Source organism: Callorhinus ursinus, unplaced genomic scaffold, assembly GCF_003265705.2.
Source record: "Callorhinus ursinus isolate GAN/ISIS: 27379988/994484 unplaced genomic scaffold, GSC_fseal_2.0 scaffold7, whole genome shotgun sequence".
Classification (NCBI taxonomy): Eukaryota; Metazoa; Chordata; class Mammalia; order Carnivora; family Otariidae; genus Callorhinus; species Callorhinus ursinus.
Window position 1 is genome coordinate 6375628 of NW_027397069.1, and position 19381 is coordinate 6395008.

General features: G+C 38.9%; 1 protein-coding gene across 5 annotated transcripts in view; it reads right to left on the reverse strand.

The window, feature by feature from the left end:
- Window positions 1–19381, reverse strand: part of PCCA (propionyl-CoA carboxylase subunit alpha) — a 394194-nt gene that overhangs the window by 279193 nt on the left and 95620 nt on the right. For all 5 annotated transcript variants that reach the window (XM_073894335.1, XM_073894336.1, XM_025874636.2 and 2 more), the window contains one exon: window positions 7708–7839. In XM_073894335.1, the coding sequence (XP_073750436.1) occupies window positions 7708–7839 (132 nt within the window). The remainder of the gene's footprint in view (window positions 1–7707; window positions 7840–19381) is intronic.

Here is a 19381-nt window from a genome sequence, read left to right on the forward strand (position 1 = left end):
TCCTGGGATCAAGCCCCACGCTGGGCCCCCTGCTCAGCCTGCTTCTACCCCTGCCACTCCCCCTGTTTGTGCACTCTCTCTCTAGCTCTCTGTCAAATAAATAAATAAAATCTTTAAAAAAGTTTTTTTTAATAAAAGAAAAAGAACCTGAGATTAAAAAAAAAAAAAAAGTACTGGATACAAGGGCAAAATAGAAAGACCTGAGAGTGATTCAGACTCCTAATTGCACAGGAAACCAGAGAAGTTTAGAAAAACTGGAAATAATGGAAAAAGTCCTTGGGAAGCTACTATCAAAATCTTTCCTATGAAACTAGGTTGGACTCTAATCTAGTTGAGCTAGCAAAGAAATGACCCATCTGTTGGGCACCTCAGAAACAGGCTCTTTAGTACCTTTAGGCATTCAGGAGTAGACACCAAAGCAGTTGTGACCCAGCTCCCTCCTCACTTTTTGTGAGTAGCCTTAAGCCAGAAACAGAAAATTTTATAAACAAGTAAAAACTGGATGGAAATAGTCACATAGATCTTTAATTCCACACTATAAATTTTGAAAGAGCCCAAAAACAAAAGCAGAATAAGATGCAGAATAAATTGGTGGTCTTAGAGATAAAACTAGATGTTCCCACTCCAGAAATTAAAGCAATCTCTCTAGGGGCACCTTGGTGGCCCAATTGGTTAAGCATCTGACTCTTCATTTCAGCTTAGGTCATCTTCTCCCTACAAGACACTACACCCACTGACTTCATGAGAAAGCATATTTAGGACAAACAGAATTTCCAGATCATATGCTCTCCTAATGACCACATGCGTGAACTCCTAAGGACTCTGCTATTCATCAAGACAGAATTAATTTGGACTCTGACTCATTACTACCTTTGTGACTAAAATCAACCCCACACTGAAGATCTCAAGAAGGCCAGATTTCTTTTTGAAAAAAAAGTAAAATTATACTGGCAGAAGTACCGGGGCCAAAGAGATCACAGTTCATAACAACCCATCCAAACCACTACCTGAACTTACACAACTCTCTAAAACAAGAATGGAAAGAAGGACTAAAACCCAACAGTTGACAGCCTACTAAAGAAAAGACTTGTCATACTCTGCTCAGTCTTTCAGGTCTGCAGTCATGGTGTGAGCTATACTGCCTTTTAATTTGGAGGCTCAACTGGGGACAAATCCAAGCTCATTCAGATGGTTGACAAAATTTATTTCCTTGTGGCTATATGACTAAGCACCCTACCCTTTTGCTGGCTCAGACAGAGATTGCCCTAATTCAGATCCGTAGAAGCTGCCAGTAGTTTATTGTCATGTGGACTTCCTCAACGTGGCAGCTTACATCATCAAGTCAAAAATTAGAATCTGTTCTCTAGTTTCCTAAGACGTAGTCTTATATAATGAAACATTATATAAGCAGTATATCACGGCAGTAACACTCAATTACTTTGCCCTACAATGCAACTTAATACAATGATAGCCAATCACCTTTGCCTTTTAACATAACCTAGTTCAGGTAGTGACACGGCATCACCCTTTGCCATATTCTAACAGAGAAGCAAGTCACAAGGTTTTACCCAAACCGAAGAGAGGATTACACAAAGGCCTGGATGCATGATAGTTCCTCAAAAAGTTAAACATGGAATTATCATATGACCCTGCAATTCCATTCCTGGGTAAATACCCCAAAGAACTCAAGACAGATACTCAAACACTTGCACACAAATGTTTGTAGCAGCATTATTCACAATCACCAAAAGATAGAAATAACTCAGTGGTCCATCAACTAATGAATGGGTTTAAGGGGGGCGGGGGAGTGGTATATTCCTACTATGGAATATTATTCAGCCATAAAAAGGAATGAAATACTAATCTACACTACACATGGATCCTATATTCTACTTAGTTTACTGTTAAACCTATCCAAGGTCCTGGGGGCCTGGGTGGCTCAGTTGGTTAAGCGACTGCCTTCGGCTCAGGTCATGATCCTGGAGTCCTGGGATTGAGTCCCACATTGGGCTCCCTGCTCAGCAAGGAGTCTGCTTCTCCCTCTGACCCTGCCCCCTCTCATGTGCTCTCTCTCTCTCTCTCTCTCTCTCTCATTCTCGCTCAAATAAAAAAATCTTTAAAAAAAAAAAACTATCTAAGGTCCTTATTTCCATATATCTACCATTACATAATTTCCATTTAATTTTATTAGAGATTCAAATTCCATGGTGAAATTCTTTAAATTTTTATTTATTAATTTATTTTAAAGAGAGAAAGAGCATGCAAGCAGGGGAAGAAGCAGAGGGAGAGAGAGGGACAAGCAGACTCCACACTGAGCACAGAGCCCAATGTGGGACTCAATTCCATGACCCTGAGATCATGACCTGAGCCAAAATCAAGAATCAGTGACTTAACCCACTGAGCCACCCAGATGCCCCTGGTGAAATTCTTTATATGCTTATTTTCTCCACATTTTCTTCAAAAAAATTTTTAACATATCAATCATACTTATTTTACAGTTCTTATCATCAACTCCAGTATCTACAGCATATGTGAATCTATTTCTATTATCTGTTTTACTTTTTCTCTTGGTTTTTCATTATGCTTTCCTTTCTTTGTTATGTCTAGTAAATATGTACTAAATGACAGATAATGTGTATACCATGGTTATATGTGTAAAAATTTATCTCCTAGAAGATTCATCCAACAAGTATTTAGTGAGCACTGACTATGTGCCAGGCACCATGTATAAGTGATGCAGTAACAAAAAGAATACAAACCCTTCCAGCAAGGAGTTTACAATCACGTGCAGGAAGTACACATTTAACCCATCATTACAATGGGCAAAAAGGCCTATAAAATCTGAGTTCCCTACCACATCTTCCTTCAATGACCTCATCTCTGATTTTTCCCTCCTTTGATCACAGAAGGCACATGATTCCTGGTTGTTTGTTGAACAGCAAGTACATTTCAATCTCAACACCTCTACACTTGTTATTCTTTCTGCCTAGTATGCTTTGCTCTTCCTCCTGATAACCACATGACTTGCCCTGTGTCACCACCCTCCCAATATTCCCTTCCCCTATTCCCTGTCTCATGTTTCACCATAGCATGTACTATATATTTTATTATTTGTTTACTGTCTGTCTCCTTCTTCTATAGTATAAGCTCCATGAGGGCAGGAATTTTTTTATTATTGTTGTTCATTACGTTACTCATTGCACTTCAAACAACATTGGACAAATAGTATGCACTTAAATATTTACTTAGTAGATGAATGAATGAATGATTTAAAATGTGATGGGCAAAGTGCAGGGTACTAAGGGGAAATACAGCAGAGGGCCTATGCCTCTGTGAGGCATGTATGTTTAAACCAACACCTAAACAATGAGGAGACAATAAGGAATGAATACAGAAGCAGAATCAACATGCATGACAGAATTTAGTACAGAAGTTGCAAGAATCTGAAAGATGTCATATATGGTTGGCATACACAGTGTAAAGGATAAACTGGTACACTAGCAGTTTGAAGAGAAAAACAAAGGCCAGCTATATAAAGGATTTGAATTAGTAGCCATTCAAGAGTTTGCAAACACAGGCATAGGACTGAATTTGGATTTCTGAAAGGTCACTCAAGCTACAGTGTTGAAAGTTAATGGGGGGGGGGGGCGCCTGGGTGGGTCAGTTGGTGAAGCCTCTGACTCCTGGTTTCAGCTCAGGTTATGATCTCAGTGTTGGGGGATCGAGCCCCACATCCGGCTCCCTGTTTAGTGGGGAGCCTGACTGGGATTCTCTCCCCCTCTCTCTGCCCCTCTCCCTGCTTATGCTCTTGCTCTCTAAAAGAAATAAATAAATCTTTATTTTAAAAAAGAAGAAGAAAGTTAATTGGATGGGACCAAGACTGGCTACAAAGAAACCAATTAGGAGGTTGACAAAAGTAATCCAGATTGGATGATGATAGCTGGAACTTGGTGTTAGCGTGAGCAAAGAAAGAAGTAAATGGATCAGAAAGCATCTATAGGTGAATTCTCTGTAGCAGTATTTATCAAGAATGACTCTAAGGTTCTAGCTTGGGAAACAGTGTGGAAAATACCACCACTTTCTCAGGCAGGAAAGAATCGGGTTGAGAAGCGTACAGCAGGAGTCAGCAAACATTTTCTGAATGGGCCAGTAACAAATATTTCAGGTTTGCTGGGTGACATGGTCTGTCACAATTTCTCAACTCAGTCACTAGTGAAAAAAGCAGCCATCAGCAATCTGTAAAGAAAAGAGCAGGGCTGTGTTCCAGTAATACCTTACCAATCAGGTGGGCATGGAGCTAATTGCCAATTGCTAATCAAAGAGAAAATTATGAGCTCAGCTTTTAACTTGTTACTTTCAAGATGCCTCAGGGGCATCAAGCAGAACTATTTAAGAGGCACCCACACATGCAGAGATCTAGCACAGATAAATATATATAGATTTGAGATGTGAGCCGTAAGAGTAAGGTTGCCCCAGGGTGAGAGTGTACAATAACATTTCCTACTCAGAATCCAAAATAAAACCACATTTACAGAACAAAGATAGGAAAAACAATCAGCATGAAAACTAAGAATGAACATTTAAAACAAGCCAAAAAATACAAAAACAAAACTAGAACTGAGTAGTGTGCCAGAAGAAGATTATTTAGAGAAGGAAAAAGTGACCAAGAGACTCAAATGCTTTGAAGAGATAAACACCAGGATTACAAATTATATACTGAATGCATTGAGAATGAGAGGTTGCTGGTAGCCACTGCAAGAGAAATTTCCATTAATGAGGAAAGAAGCCAGCCGATGGTAGATTAATGATTAAGTGAACAGTATAGAAATGAAAGCAAGTAAGGACAATTCTTCTTCTAAGACCTGTGGCTATGAAAGAGGAGACTAAGGTGACAGCTATAAAGTGACAAGGGGTTACTGTGCTCTAGGCAACCACATTTTTTTTCCACTAAACTGGAAGCACCATGTGGTGAGGGATCATGGGCATCTTGTTTATAACCATCATATGCTTCCCACTTAGCCCAGGGATTAGCACATTTGTTGACTGAGAATTTTTAAGAGCAAGGGTAATGGAAAGGAGCTGAAAGACAAGTTTTAAGATATGGAAGAGAGAAAAGATAATCCATAAAGACCGTAGCCCGTGAAGGCTACTATAAGGGGTACATCTGGAACCTAACAAGAAGAACTGGCTTTACTGAGGATGGGAACACTTCGTCCTTGTAATAGGACAGAAGGGAAAAAAAGTGGATGAATACAGATTAAGGTAAACATGGGCAAGAAATGGAGGATATTAATAAGGGCCAAGCTTGCTAACTGTCCTATAACACATGAAAGTTTCCTGCACAATAAACAACTGCCCAGCCCAAAAGCTAACAATAATTAACACTGAAAAGTTTTTGCAGACTAACTCAAATCACAAAGTTAAAGTCTACAGAGGGACACTCTTCTTCCAAGGAGAAAAAGACATGTAACTTTTCCTGGGAAAACACACACACAGACACTTCAATTTCTGCATTTCTTCCTTAGAAACCTTCAGCTGCTAAAGCTGCTTACTTAATGAGAATGAGGAGTTATGTTCGGGATCTATAATCATCCACAGCTATGCCACTTTCCACCAGAAACAAATTTATAATTTATGTTTTATGCATATGGACAGAAACACAAAGTTACACACAGAACATCGTAATGTTTCAAACGTTAAATACATACCATCATTAAATGAAATCCAGAGAGCTAAGAGAACATTTTTAAATCACCAAGTTTTTTCCTATGAAAGTATGAGTCAGTACTAATCATGACTGAATGGGAAAAGATATTTGAAATGACATATCCAATAAAGGTTTAAAATCCAAAATATATAAAGAACTTACACAACTCAATACCAAAATACAAATAATCTGATTAAAAATGGGCAGAAGACCTGAATAGACACTCTTCCAAAAAAGACAATACAAATGGCCAACAGACACATGAAAAGATGCTCAACATCACTAATTATCAGGGACATGCAAATCAAAACCACGATGAAATCATCACCTTACACCTGTCAGAATGGCTAGAACCGAAAGACAAGAAATAAAAGGTATTGGTGAGGATGGGGAGGAAAAAGAACCCTCATGCACTGTTGGTGGGAATGCAAATTGGCGCAGCCACTGAGGAAAATACGGAAGCTCCTTTTTATTTATTTTTTTTAAGATTTATTTATTTGAGAGAGAGAGCCCACGCAACAGAGAGTGCATGAGCAGGGGAAGGGGCAAATGGAGAGGGAGAACCAGACTCCCCGCTGAGCAGGGAGCCCAACAACATGGCCCTCGATCCCAGGACCCTGGGATCATAACCTGAGCTGAAGGCAGGCACTTAACCGACTGAGCCACCCAGGCGCCCAGAAGTTTCTTTAAATATTAAAAATAGAAATACTATATGATACAGTTATTCTATTACTGGGTACTTACCCAAAGAAAACAAAAACATGAATTTAAATATATGTACCCCTATGTTTACTGCAGCATTCTTTACAATAGCCAAGATATGGAAGCAGCCCAAGTGTTCACCGACAGATGAATGGAAAAAGAAGAGGAGACACACACACACACACACACACACACACACACACACACACACACTCACACACGGATTATTACTTGGCCTTAAGAAAGACCAAGATGCTGCCATTTTTGACAACATGGATAGACCCAGAGGATATTATATTAAGTGAAATAAGTCAGAGAAAGACAAATAGCGTATGATTTCATTTATATGTGGAATCTGAAAAACAAATAAACAAAAAGCAGAATCTCAGGGCGCCTGGGGGGCTCAGTTGCTTAAACTTCTGCCTTCAGTTCATTCAGGTCGTGATCCCAGGACCCTGGGATCCAGCCCAATGTCGGGCTCCCTGCTCAGCTGGGAGCCTGTTTCTCCCTCTCCCTCTGCCCCCGCCCCACTTGTGTGCACACTCTCTCTCTCTCTAATAAATACATCTTAGGAAAAAAAAAAAAGCAGACTCTCATACCCATAAACACAAAGAACAAACTGACAGTGTCCAAAAGGGAAGGGGGTAGGGGGATGGGTAAGTGGTTGAAGGGGATTGGGGAAATACAGGCTTCCACTTAACAGAACTAGTCACAGGGATAAAAGGTACAGCAGAGGGAATATAGTCAATGGTACTATAATAGGGTTGTATGGTGACAGATGGTAGCTACACTTGGTGGTGAGCAGAGCCATTTAATGTATAGAGTTGTGAAATCACTATGCTGTTCACCTGAAACTAATGTGACATTATGTGTCAACGACCGTTCCATTAAAAAAAAACTGATCATGAAATATAATGCTTAAGTGGCTTCTTGCTCCTTTTAACTTATACCACTTAAAATAATCCAGGGGTGGTTGGCTGGCTCAGTTGGTAGAGCAGGCGACTCCTGATCTTGGGGGTGTAAGTTCGAGCCCCATGTTGGGTGCAGAGATTACTTAAAAATAAAATCTTTAAAAAAACAGAAAAAAATAAGTAAAAAATTTAAAAATTTAAAATAGAATAATCCAGTGTAAACACTGATTTACTTTAACCTACACATGCATATCTTTGCATTTTACTGTGCATTTTATTTTGCATTTATATTATTGCATTTAGCAATAATTGCATTTTATCTAATGCTTTTCACAAAATGTTTGACTTAAGGACACATATATTAATTACAGTAATACAGTTTCTCACCTTGACTACACCATCAAAGCCAGGGATTGTGTTAACCTTTGCTTTCTTAGCTAATAATTTGCTTTCAATCTTGTCACCCATGGCTTGAATAGCATGTGTGTCGGGTCCAATGAAAACGACATCCTCTGCTGCCTGTGAAGAAACACAAGTAGAAATTTGTAACAAAAACAATATGGTGCTTGATACAGTCACAATTTTATAAAAAGAAAAACCCATATGTATATTTACTAATTATTTACATACCAAAAACAACTTAAAAGCAAAGGATTTGAACCAATACATTAAAATATACAGTGCTGTATATACTACAAGTGCACAAAGATATAGGAAACAAAGTCGGGCCAAAGAAAAATAACAAATGAAGAATTCCTGCTTGATATTTACAGTATTCTTTGGGAAAGCCACTTCTGTGGTGGTATATTTATATATAATATCCTGCCACCTAACCTAAACAGTAGATTCACCTTTAAAACACCTTATAAACCTTTGCATTCTCCATACCCCACAGCACACTGCCTAGTTCAACACAAATGTCCTTTTTCATTAAATACCAACTCTGTGCCAGGCTTTGAGCTAAATGTAGGGGACATGGATGAAAACCACAGGATATCCATTAATTCAAGGGAATGTGATCACTAAACCTCAGGGAAATAGCCAAAAGAAACAGAATGTTTACACCCTTGTGACTACAAGAAATGAATCAAGAATCTAGTGGGAATTTACCAGGTAGAGTTATAGTTTCAACAAAAACTCTTCTGTATCAATCACATTTAGTTCCCCAGCAATGGATCCGTCCCTCTGTGTTTACAGTATTATAATGAACAAAATGTTAATGAATTTTGCCAACGAGCTAATCAGGGAGAGAGCAAAATATGATGTAGTTAGTGCCACTATAGGGCATGGTCTAGAGAAGTAACGGTGAGAATTGCTGAAGTAAAGGATGAGGCTACTAGGCAAAGAATGGAGGTTAAATATGAAAAAAGGAAAACCAGAATGGATGCTGGGCACCATCACAGTCAGGCCCTGAACTGTTCGTTCTCCCATGACCTTTGGTCAGGTTGGTATAAAGAATAAATCATGTATTTTATGCCTCATATTCTATCTACTAGCACTGGTGCCTGAAAGGACTCTGGGCTTGGGAAAGGAGATCCATTCTCCTTTTAAGTATATTATCCAGAGTAGCTACTGCAGTGTGTTTGTTGGATTGGTCTCTCGGCCATTATGAACCAAGAGGATTAAACCCATCCAGAGCAGAAGGTGGAAGGAGAACAGGGAATCAACAAAAGCAATGGATAGAGATAAATAACAGAGGGTGTGATGTCTATGAGAGCGTACAGGAAGCTGACAGAGAGGTCTAGAGGTTCTAAGAGGAGTCCAGGCTGAGATATGGATTTTCAAAGGCATTAAACACAGGAGAAAATTAAAAGTTATAGATGAAATCACTCAGATAAAATGTATAGAAAAGCCAAGGCCTTTAAACTCAGGATGTATACTTTCTCTTGTGCCCAAAACCAACACAGAAGAAAAGGGAAATTTTAGATTCTGAACTAATAAAGTTTCCTTTTCTTTGTATGACAATGGGAATAGTAACCACCTTGCAAGTTTGAGTATTAAATAAAATAATAATGTAAAACGCCAAGCTGAGTGCCACAACTGTTAGTTCTTATCTCTTAACCAGTTATATATGGCAGAATGCAAGATGAGAAACCTCTTCAGCAAAAACAGAGGCCCATAAAGTACCTCCCCATCAAATGTTTGTATTTAATAGTAGAACCTTATTTTCTTAATTAAAAAAAAAAAGAATCTTTTGTGAAACCCCCAAAATGTAAACACATGAAAAGTAGAGCTGCTCTGTAAGAGGGCAAAGTGGTCAGAGGCTTACATCTCCGCATACTCCACATGTCTCCAGTCATTTTGGACCACAGCAATTATCATATTCATTTCTCTTCATCCCAAACCTGCCACCCACTAAATGCCAAGCCAAGTCAAGAGGAAACAAACATGTTTCAAGTATCAATTGGCTTTCCATATTTCCCTTTTCCTTGCTAAGATGGAGGAATTTTTGTTATAAATGCGGTTTTAAACACCACTATGCTAGACAGACGTAATCAAGTAATCAGAATACCCACACAAACAGCTGAATAACATAAATGAGAACACCCAAAATACATTATGATTATACAGTAAAACTTCTGATTAACAGGAGCCCAACAACTAGGAACCTCTGATTAGTTAACTAGATTTGTCTCATGCATTCTGAGTTGAGACAAATTACTTACCCCAAAATGCAAAATACCAAGAAAAAAAGCTCACATCAAGTAGTTAGTGACTACTCTTTTGTCCCATCCAACAGAAAAGAAAAAGAGCCAGTAGTAAGCTGGGTAACTACTCAGACAGACGTTTCAATGAACCCGTTTCCTCTGTCCTTAGATGTTCTGGTAGCATTCCCTGGGCCGGCCCTTAAATGTCATTACAGCAAAACGAGAATGCGGCGTCCCAGCTCCGAACTCCCTGAATTCTCTGGCCAAAAGAGCAAGGCGAGGTCAGGGTGAGACAGTATGCCAACTGCAAAGTGACGGAGCATGTTTCAAAAGTTCTGTGATTTTGACCAGAGTCATCTGTGTGATTTGAAGTTAAGGCCAGAATTTATCACTAGTACCCTTTTGATTCATCTTTTGTTCACCCTGGATCTTTTGTCATCCATCCAATTCTCCGTCTCCCTTAATCTCCAGTAAGTCTTTTTGACATTCCATAGAAATAAAATGCACTGGGGCGCCTGGGTGGCTCAGTTGGTTAAGCGTCTGCCTTTCGCTCAGGTCATAATCCCAGGGTCCTGGGATCAAGCCCCACATCGAGCTCCCTGCTCTGCGGGAAGCCTGCTTCTCCCTCTCCCACTCCCCCTGCTTGTGTTCCCTCTTTCACTGTGTCTCTCTCTGTCAAATAAGTAAATAAAATCTTTAAAAAAAAAAAAAAAAAGAAATAAAATGCACTTCTAAATATATGCTTTATAAGGTCCTTGTAAATTTACCATGAATGGTAAATAGAATACCTGAAGGCAGGTAAATGTCTTACAGTCATGGGCCTGGATGGCTCAGTCGCTTGAGCATCCAACTCTTAACTTTGGTTCCACTGGTAACCTCAGGGTCATGAGGTCATGTCCCACATCAGTCTCTAAGCTTGAGATTCTCTCTCTCCCTCCGCCCTTTCCCCCACCCCCGCTAGTGCATGCTCTCCCTCTAAAATAAATAAACCTTAAAAAAGTGGGTTTTTAAACAGCATTGGAAAACACCATAAGAAAGAAATTACAAAAGGCCAAAATCACTGCTCTAAGATTCCTTTCATTTTCTAAATTCTGTGATTTTATGATTCTGGTCAAATTTTGATAGAAGAAAGAAAAAAAGGATTCATTTTGAACAGCATGTTAGGGGAATAATGAGATTTAACTTACAACAGACTTGATGTTGTGAATGAAGGACAGAAATAATCATTATTTATAAAAAATGTATGATACACAATTCATTCTCAGAAATATAAGTAGTAAACTGCTACACTATGGATTCAGATTTCTTTTAAATGCATACACTTTAGGCTTACCAAGATAGTGGCATAACTGTAAAACCAGGGTCAGGCAAGAGACATAGCCATGAAAAAACTGCTGAATTGCCCAAAGGACTCAGATTCTAGATTTTAATGTATTCCTTGCTAAAAGGAAAAAGAGTTTCTGGTAGCAAAGGTCAGTTCAGGATTGGTGTGGGGAACTTAACACATGAGTTAAAAAAGTGAGCCAGTGAGAAAGCTTTCAAAAATTATTATGATTATGTCAAAAGCACATAGTAGCAGATAGAAAAGCTATCCCCTAAATATGGTGTTAACAGTATGGACATCAAAAAGAAAAATAGGGAGATTACAAGGTTAATTCATCTTTTCAAGACTTCAGAAAAAAGTCTTTTTTTTTTTTAAGATTTTATTTATTTATTTGAGAGAGAGAATGAGAGAGAGAGCACATGAGAGGGGGAGGGTCAGAGGGAGAAGCAGACTCCCCGCTGAGCAGGGAGCCCGATGTGGGACTCGATCCCGGGACTCCAGGATCATGACCTGAGCCGAAGGCAGTCGCTTAACAAACTGAGCCACCCAGACACCCTTCAGAAAAAAATCTTTTGCTATCTTCTATTCAAGTACTGAAACTTCTTAGACATGTATCACTCATTTCAAAACAATAGACAGTTCTTTAAAAAGCAATATAGAGGAAAACTAACTTTACAGATAAAACTAGGCAAAATAAAAGGATCAAGATAAAATCCCATACAATGTTTTTACAAGGAAAATAAAACAAATACTAGAATAACATCCATGAAGGGGGAAAAAAAAAAACCCACAAGAGAAAAACATATCAACATGTAACAGATCAAAACTGTTACCTATTTCAAAACAAGCTGAAAAACATTTTCTAAAGTTATAGAAAACATGAAATAAATCAGAATTAGAAATGTTCAGAAATGAGATGACATGCCTCAAGATAAAATCAGAAATTAAAAAGAAGTATCATTCTAGAAATGAAGACTAACCCAGAGGGAACTCAAGAGTGAATAAAGAAAACAGATAATGCCTTACAGGAAATAGAAAGTGAAAGGAAGAAACTTTTCTGAATTTAAATATCAAAACAATGAAATTATTTTTAAAAGATACAAGAGAAAATGAGAAACTGAAGAAAGAGAGCATCCAACATATGGATAAGAGTCTCTCAAGAAAACTAAAGCAAAGAAAATACCAAAACTGTACTTCAAGAAAACGGTTTTAAAAATTGGAAATAGATAGCAAAAAGACATACTACAGCAAAACTGAGAAATTCCATCTAGAATGACCATGATACAATCTAGCAATACTGCTTACAAGAATAAGAAAAAATACAAGAAAAAAAAAAAAGAATATGTGACTTATACAAAAGTTTAAATTATCACCGGACTCAGTCAACAGTAATCCATGCCAAAAGAAAATGGAATAACGTAGTCAAGAAAAAAGTATGAGCCAAGGATTTTAAATCCAACAAAACTGAAGTCCAAGAAAAAGTGCAGAGAAAACGAAACAAACAAGAACTCAGGGCCTCTTTCTGAGGAACTGAATAAACCTGTAGTTTGCAAACTACAGGCTGTGGCCCTAATCTGGCCTGCTACCTGTTTCTGTACAGTCCACAGTCTAAATGGATTTTGGCAGGAGCACCTAGCTGGCTTAGTCGGTGGAGCATGCAAGTCTTGATCACAGAGTTGGGAGTTTGAGCCCCATGTTGGGTGTAAACTGCTTAAAAATAATGTATCTATGTATACGTAAATGGATTGTGGGGGGAAACAAAGTTTTTGGGGAAAAAATTTAAGAACACTGTATCCTGGGGCAGCTGGGTGGCTGAACAGGTTAAGCGCCAATCCTAGGTCCTGGGATCAGGCTCCCTGCTCAACGGGAAGCCTGCTTCTCCCTCTCCCACTCCCCCTGCTTCTGTTCCCTCTCTCACTGTCTCTCTCTGCCAAAAAATAAAATCTTAAAAAAAAAAACTGAGTAACTGCAACAGACTGTTTTGCAAAGCCAAAAACACTTGCTATCTGGCCCTTTACAAAAAGGTTTGCCCACTCCTTTCTAGAGAATGAGCTTCAGAAAAACAAAATGACTAAAAAGAAGTCAACATAAAGGGCCTGCGGTTACTTGCAGGACTAAAACCAAATGAAGGCTAAGGAGAGAGTATACTTTATATCAGCTATATTTTCTATTTTTCCTTTTTTGTTTGTTTGTTTTAGAGAGGGGAGACAGGCAAAAGGAGAGGGAGACAGAGAATCTTAAGCAGGCTCCATGCCCAGCACAGAGCCCAACACAGGGCCTGATCTCACAACCCTGAGATCATGACCAGAGCCAAAAATCAAGAGTCCTATGCTTAACCGACTGAGCCACCCAGGTGCCCCATAGTAGCTGTACTTTCTGACAACACAGATACAGTACAACTATTTCTTTTTATTTATTTATTTGACAGAGAGAGACACAGCGAGAGAAGGGAGTGGGAGAGGGACAAGCAGGCTTCCCGCGGAGCAGGGAGCCCGATGCGGGGCTCAATCCCAGGACCCCGGGATCATGACCTGGGCTGAAAGCAGACACTTAATGACTGAGCCACTCAGGCGCCCCAGTACAACTATTTTTAAAGTGAGGGAAGAACAGGAAGATGATGTGTAAAATTTCTTTAAAGTCTTCAATAATTATATTGGTACTGATACTGTCATCCTCAGATTGCTGTGTGTGTGTGTGTGTGTGTGTGTGTGTGTACACATACTACTGACTAGACAAGAATCCTTAAGTATTCTCATTTTATCATCTCCCCTGTCCCGGAGAGTCAGAACTCTAAATATGAAAATGAAGATACAAGAGTAACAAAGAAGAGGTTATCTTGAACTTTAATTAAAAGTATCACTATGGGGGCACCTGGGTGGCTCAGTCGTTAAGCGTCTGCCTTCGGCTCAGGTCGTGATCCCAGGGTCCTACGATCGAGCCCCGAGTCGGGCTCCCTGCTCAGCGGGAAGCCTGCTTCTGCCTCTCCCACTCGCCCTGCTTGCGTTCCCTTTCTTACTCTGTCTCTCTCTGTGTGTCAAATAAATAAATAAAATCTTTTTTTTTTTTTTTAAAGATTTAAAGAGAGGAAACACAAGCAGGGGGAGCAGGAGAGGGAGAAGCAGGCTCCCTGGGAGCCAGATGGGGGGGGGGGGCGCTCAATCCCAGGACCCTGGGATCATGACCCGAAGGGAAGGCAGACACTTAACGACTGAGCCACCAGGCGCCCCCCCCAAAGAAATTCTTAAAAAAAATTCCTCTCCCTTAGGGTGGAGAAAAAGATATCGGAGTTAAAATACCACCATTTTGCAATCCAGTGAAATACTAGATATAGACAGTAAGCATCAAAGGCTGCTTACATTGTAACAAGTGCTAACAAGACACTATGTGCCTCCTACAGTCTTGACCAAAGGCATCCAAACCCAAATCTGATTCCATCTCTGAATCCAGGTGTAGGAATCCAATTTGCAGAAAATGCCAAGAATGGAGGAAAACCCTGACTTGTACCATGAGCACCCAATCAACTAAGGCAAGATGGACAGAAATTCCAGAAGTCAATAACCCAAGGTTCTTCAACAGAAGTGTAAGGAAAAAGAAAGTCTGAAAAGAAAACCTGTGGATTAAGAGAAATTTAAAAGGCATCAAAGTTGAAAATAAATAGACCAAACCATACTTTCTAGGGATGCACATTTGGACAATAAAATTATTTTAAAATGCAAGAAAAGGATTACTATAAAAGTAGTGGTTATGAATAGGGAGACATCAGAGAAAAGGACTGAGACAGGCCACATGGACAAGACTCAGGGCAAATGTCTAACATCTAGACCTAAGCAGTGACTACAAGATTATTTACCTTAAGTAAGCCACACATTTGTTTTGGGTAGTTTCTCTCTTTTATTTTACAATAAAAATTTTGAAAATGATTTCAGAGTGGCCACACCAACTTCTGGAGTGAAACCAGCAGCTGGACCTGGAGCAGACAGGAACGAGGTGGGGATGAGCACTCCTACCACGACCATTTGGCCGTGCAGCGGGACAGTGCGGGATTAGAGAAGACTGGAAACCAAATCCTAATGCCTTTTCCTCCGCACGGACTGTGGCATATCAATCAAGAGAGGTGCAGAACCCTAGAAAAGGGGGTGCCACTGGCCTCCAACCCCCTACATTTACAGGAATCACTTTCTTTGAAGTGCCAGTCAGCTCACTGTGAATTTAGAACCCAAATTATGTGACTCACTGGGATAAGAACATTAAGGTATTTGACTGTTAATGGGGGTGGGTGGTAGAGGGGAGACAAAGGTTTCATTCTAAAATTCTAAAAAAAAAAAAAAAAAAAAACCTTATAAACCAGCACAGTTTGTTAATTTGTTTGGGACGCTAACTGTAAGATCAAATGAAATCTAATGACATACTTACAAACTGTATTTACCTTACAGAGCACTGTGTATGCTGTGACTTAATTTAGCCAAAGGAATCTGTGTCTTTCTCTTTCAATATTACCAGTATCTGGATTTCATTCGGTCTAGTGTATATTTTGTATTAAGTGTCTACTTGGCACAGTGCACTCAAGCAATATTATTACTTCCAGATGATGGCCATGTACAATATTTAGTTAGGGAAATGGAATAGTAGTAACTGTCCCCACTGTAACAATTGGCAGAAGTCAGGTTTTCTAGTTGAGGAATATAGTTACATATAAAACCCTGTTTTTCATTCACAGGAAGTGAGCATTACAGCAACAGAACCCTTTCTACTTCTCATATCTGACAGTGGAATGATGTCCATTTCTACTTTTCCGCTATTACTAAGTCTGAAAATGGTTAAATTTCATTAAATGTTTTGGAGGGTTTCTGACAAAGGTACTTGGAGCAAACAAAAGGTTTTGGGTACTTTTTAATTTACTAAAAGCCATTGAAATAAACTATAAGTCTCTGAATATCTTTCTACTTTTGGGGTAAATAAACTTTTCAAGCTCATAGGGAGATATTCTATTTTTTTAATTCTCATTACTGTATTCTACATTAACTTTGGAAATGTTCTTTCCATTTCAGAAGATTAAAGTTTGTCAGTGTTTGCCATCTCTTTTGTACGTATCTGATTTTTTTTTTTATTTCCTTGTAATCAGCACTGATACCTATTTCCAGAGTCTAACTGATTGTAAAGAAGAAAGACGCTGGGCGCTTAAGTTTCACCTATCACACTCTTAGTGCAGACCAGGATGCTAAACAGAGATGAGTTCAGATAAACCTGAGTGGGCTGTCAACCTTTTTTTTTTTTTCTTGGGGTGGGGGAGATGTAGATGCAATAACATTTCCAGCTGAAAGACTCATTCTAAGTTCCTAATGTTTAAGAATGCAAATGAAGTATTCTGTCTTTTCTGTGCCTGGAGGTGTTACGTGAGAAAACAGAAAAGAGGTTTCTAGGATTAGTTCCACAGATTTCCTTTATCATGTAAAATCTCAGGCTGGTTGCAATGGAAAGAATCAAAGAAAAGCAATAGAGAAGACACCCAGAGAAAATGAATTCAATAATTTCCTTGGCAATCACATTGAGAAAATTTAAAAAGTCAGACGTTGGGATGAATCTTAGCAATTCTAGTTTTAATATTTAGAACATTAAAAAAAATACATTGGCAAAATACTGATGATCAGTTCAATGACACTAAATTTTCTCAGATGAAATTGTCAAATGTATCACTGAGCTAACCTGGCATTTTCAAGAAATCAATTTATATGATAATAATGCTTTCATTAAAAATGCAGGTACAAATTTTAAAAGTTTTTCTTTTAGAATGCATACTTTAAAGGACAAAGAAAGAAGCTTCACATTTAAATTTGTATGTGTTGCTAAGGTTATCCTTATGTAAACTGGCCACAGAAATTAGTTATGAAGTTGTACTTTCCTTCTTTTGCACATCACATAAAATATTTTATATCCCTACAGTCTGGATATTAAAAATGAGTTGTTTTCATTTCTCCCTGATCCGATTATTTTTAATGTTTCATGCATACTAAAATTAATTGGTACTTTTGGATTGAAAGTGAATACTTTCCCAGTTCAATTTTGGAATATACCTTATAATAACTATAAAATTAGATGAGCAATTTTACAGCATAAGTAAAAAAAAATTAAGATTTAATAATACTTCAATTAGCATGAGGGGATGTTAATGCAGATGCCTCGTGACTCAGCTTCCTGTTCATTCCTCACAGTCCATTAATACTTACTGCCAGTAGTGAGTAAGAAGAGTCAGGTGGTAAACTGGTGAAAGGCTAGAGAGCTTTTGTTTAGTCCAAATATTAGATACTAAATTTAATTAATTTTTTTTAAATTGGTCTGGGATATGATCTGAATTATGTACTTTTTCTATTTCCTTTGAAAATATTTATGTATTTCCTTTAAAATTTACTACAGGCAGAAGTCCTCCCATACTCCTTGCTAAATTTACTGCTTTCTGGAACACATCAAGTTTTCGATACCACCACTGGATAGAAATAAGAGTTATATAGTTTGAATAAAGCATGCGTATCTACCTACAGCTGGGATATTCTTTTTTGTTGGCACATTTAATTGCCAGGCTCTAGGATAGCCAACATTATAAAACTTATTTCAAATACTGAATGGAGGTCGCCTGGGTGGCTCAGATGGTTAAGCGTCTGTCTGCCCCCAGCTCAGGTCATGATCCCAGAGTCCTGGGATCGAGGCCCACATCGGACTCCTGGGTGAGCAGGAAACCTGCCTCTCCCCCTGCTCATACTCTCTCACTCTCACTCTCTCTCTCTCTCTCTCTCTCTCTCTCTCTCTGTATCTCTGTGTCTCAAATGAATAAATAAAATCTTAAAAAAAAAAAAAAAATACTGAATGGAATGCTAACAAAAGCAGAGATCATGATTTCCAATTAAAATCGCCCGGAACAACTGAGTAATTCCTCACACTCCTCAGCACATTTTAACCCACCAACCTGCTACTTTCACCCTTTGGTTTGGTCACTAACAAGGATGCAATGAAGTGAACGTGACAATAAGATATAGTGGAATGACCCAAATAGAGGTTAATTTATCTCTAAGTGGGAATGTTTTCTAAGTTTAAAGAGTAAAAGAAAAAGGAATTCAATAACACTAATAATATTTTTTATTTACTTATTTAATACTGTCTACAGGACATTGTATTATAGCTTGCTTTATCCTAAAAACCATTTTATAAACATTTCAGTCCTCAGCTTCTAGTTTGTTTACAAAGTTAGAAAGTCTTCACTTTATTCTAGAATTCCACAGTAGTATCTTACGTTGTAGGACATCTCACAGTTTTAACAGATTTTTTAAAATCTTTTCCTTAGGGCGCCTGGGTGGCTCAGCCGGTGAAGCGTCTGCCTTCAGTTCAGGCTCAGGTCATGATCCCAGAGTCCTGGGATCGAGCCCCGGCGGCAGGCTCTCTGCTCAGCGGGGAGTCCGCTTCTCCCTCTGCCTCTGCTGCTCCCCCTGCTTGTGCGTGCGCGCGCGCTCTCTCTCTCTCAAATAAACAAAATCTTAAAAAAAAAAAAAAAAATCTTTAAAAAAAAATAATAGATTTTCCTAAAGGGGGGGGGGGGGAGAAACAAGAAACCAACAGGACATAAATAATCCTCTCTACTGAACATGTCAGTAAAATTAGGATCCAAGGGATGAAATCAATTGCCCACTGTCACTAATAAACAGGTAAAGTGACAGAAACAAGACTAAGACCTTACTACCTTCTCACGTCGTCTCCCACACTTGTGAACAGGTCCAGGTGACCAGGCTTCTCCAACGAGTCAGGGACCGTGCACTGACTACTGAACACTGCTCATACATGAGGTGTGCCCGGCGTAGTCCTAGGACATAACTATTACCCCAGCATCCACCTGGTTAGTGTTCCTTTCTATTCTCAGAAGTATGCTGGTTTGGACAAGACCTGGTTTTTGCCCACAAGGAGTTCATAGTCTGGTAGAACAATACATACCAAGAAACAGAAACAGTATGTGGTAGAGAGTAGTAAATGCACCCAAAAATAAATAAATAAATAAGACACTACTATGAACAGAATCCAATGTGGGAATCAAGGAAGGCTTCACAAA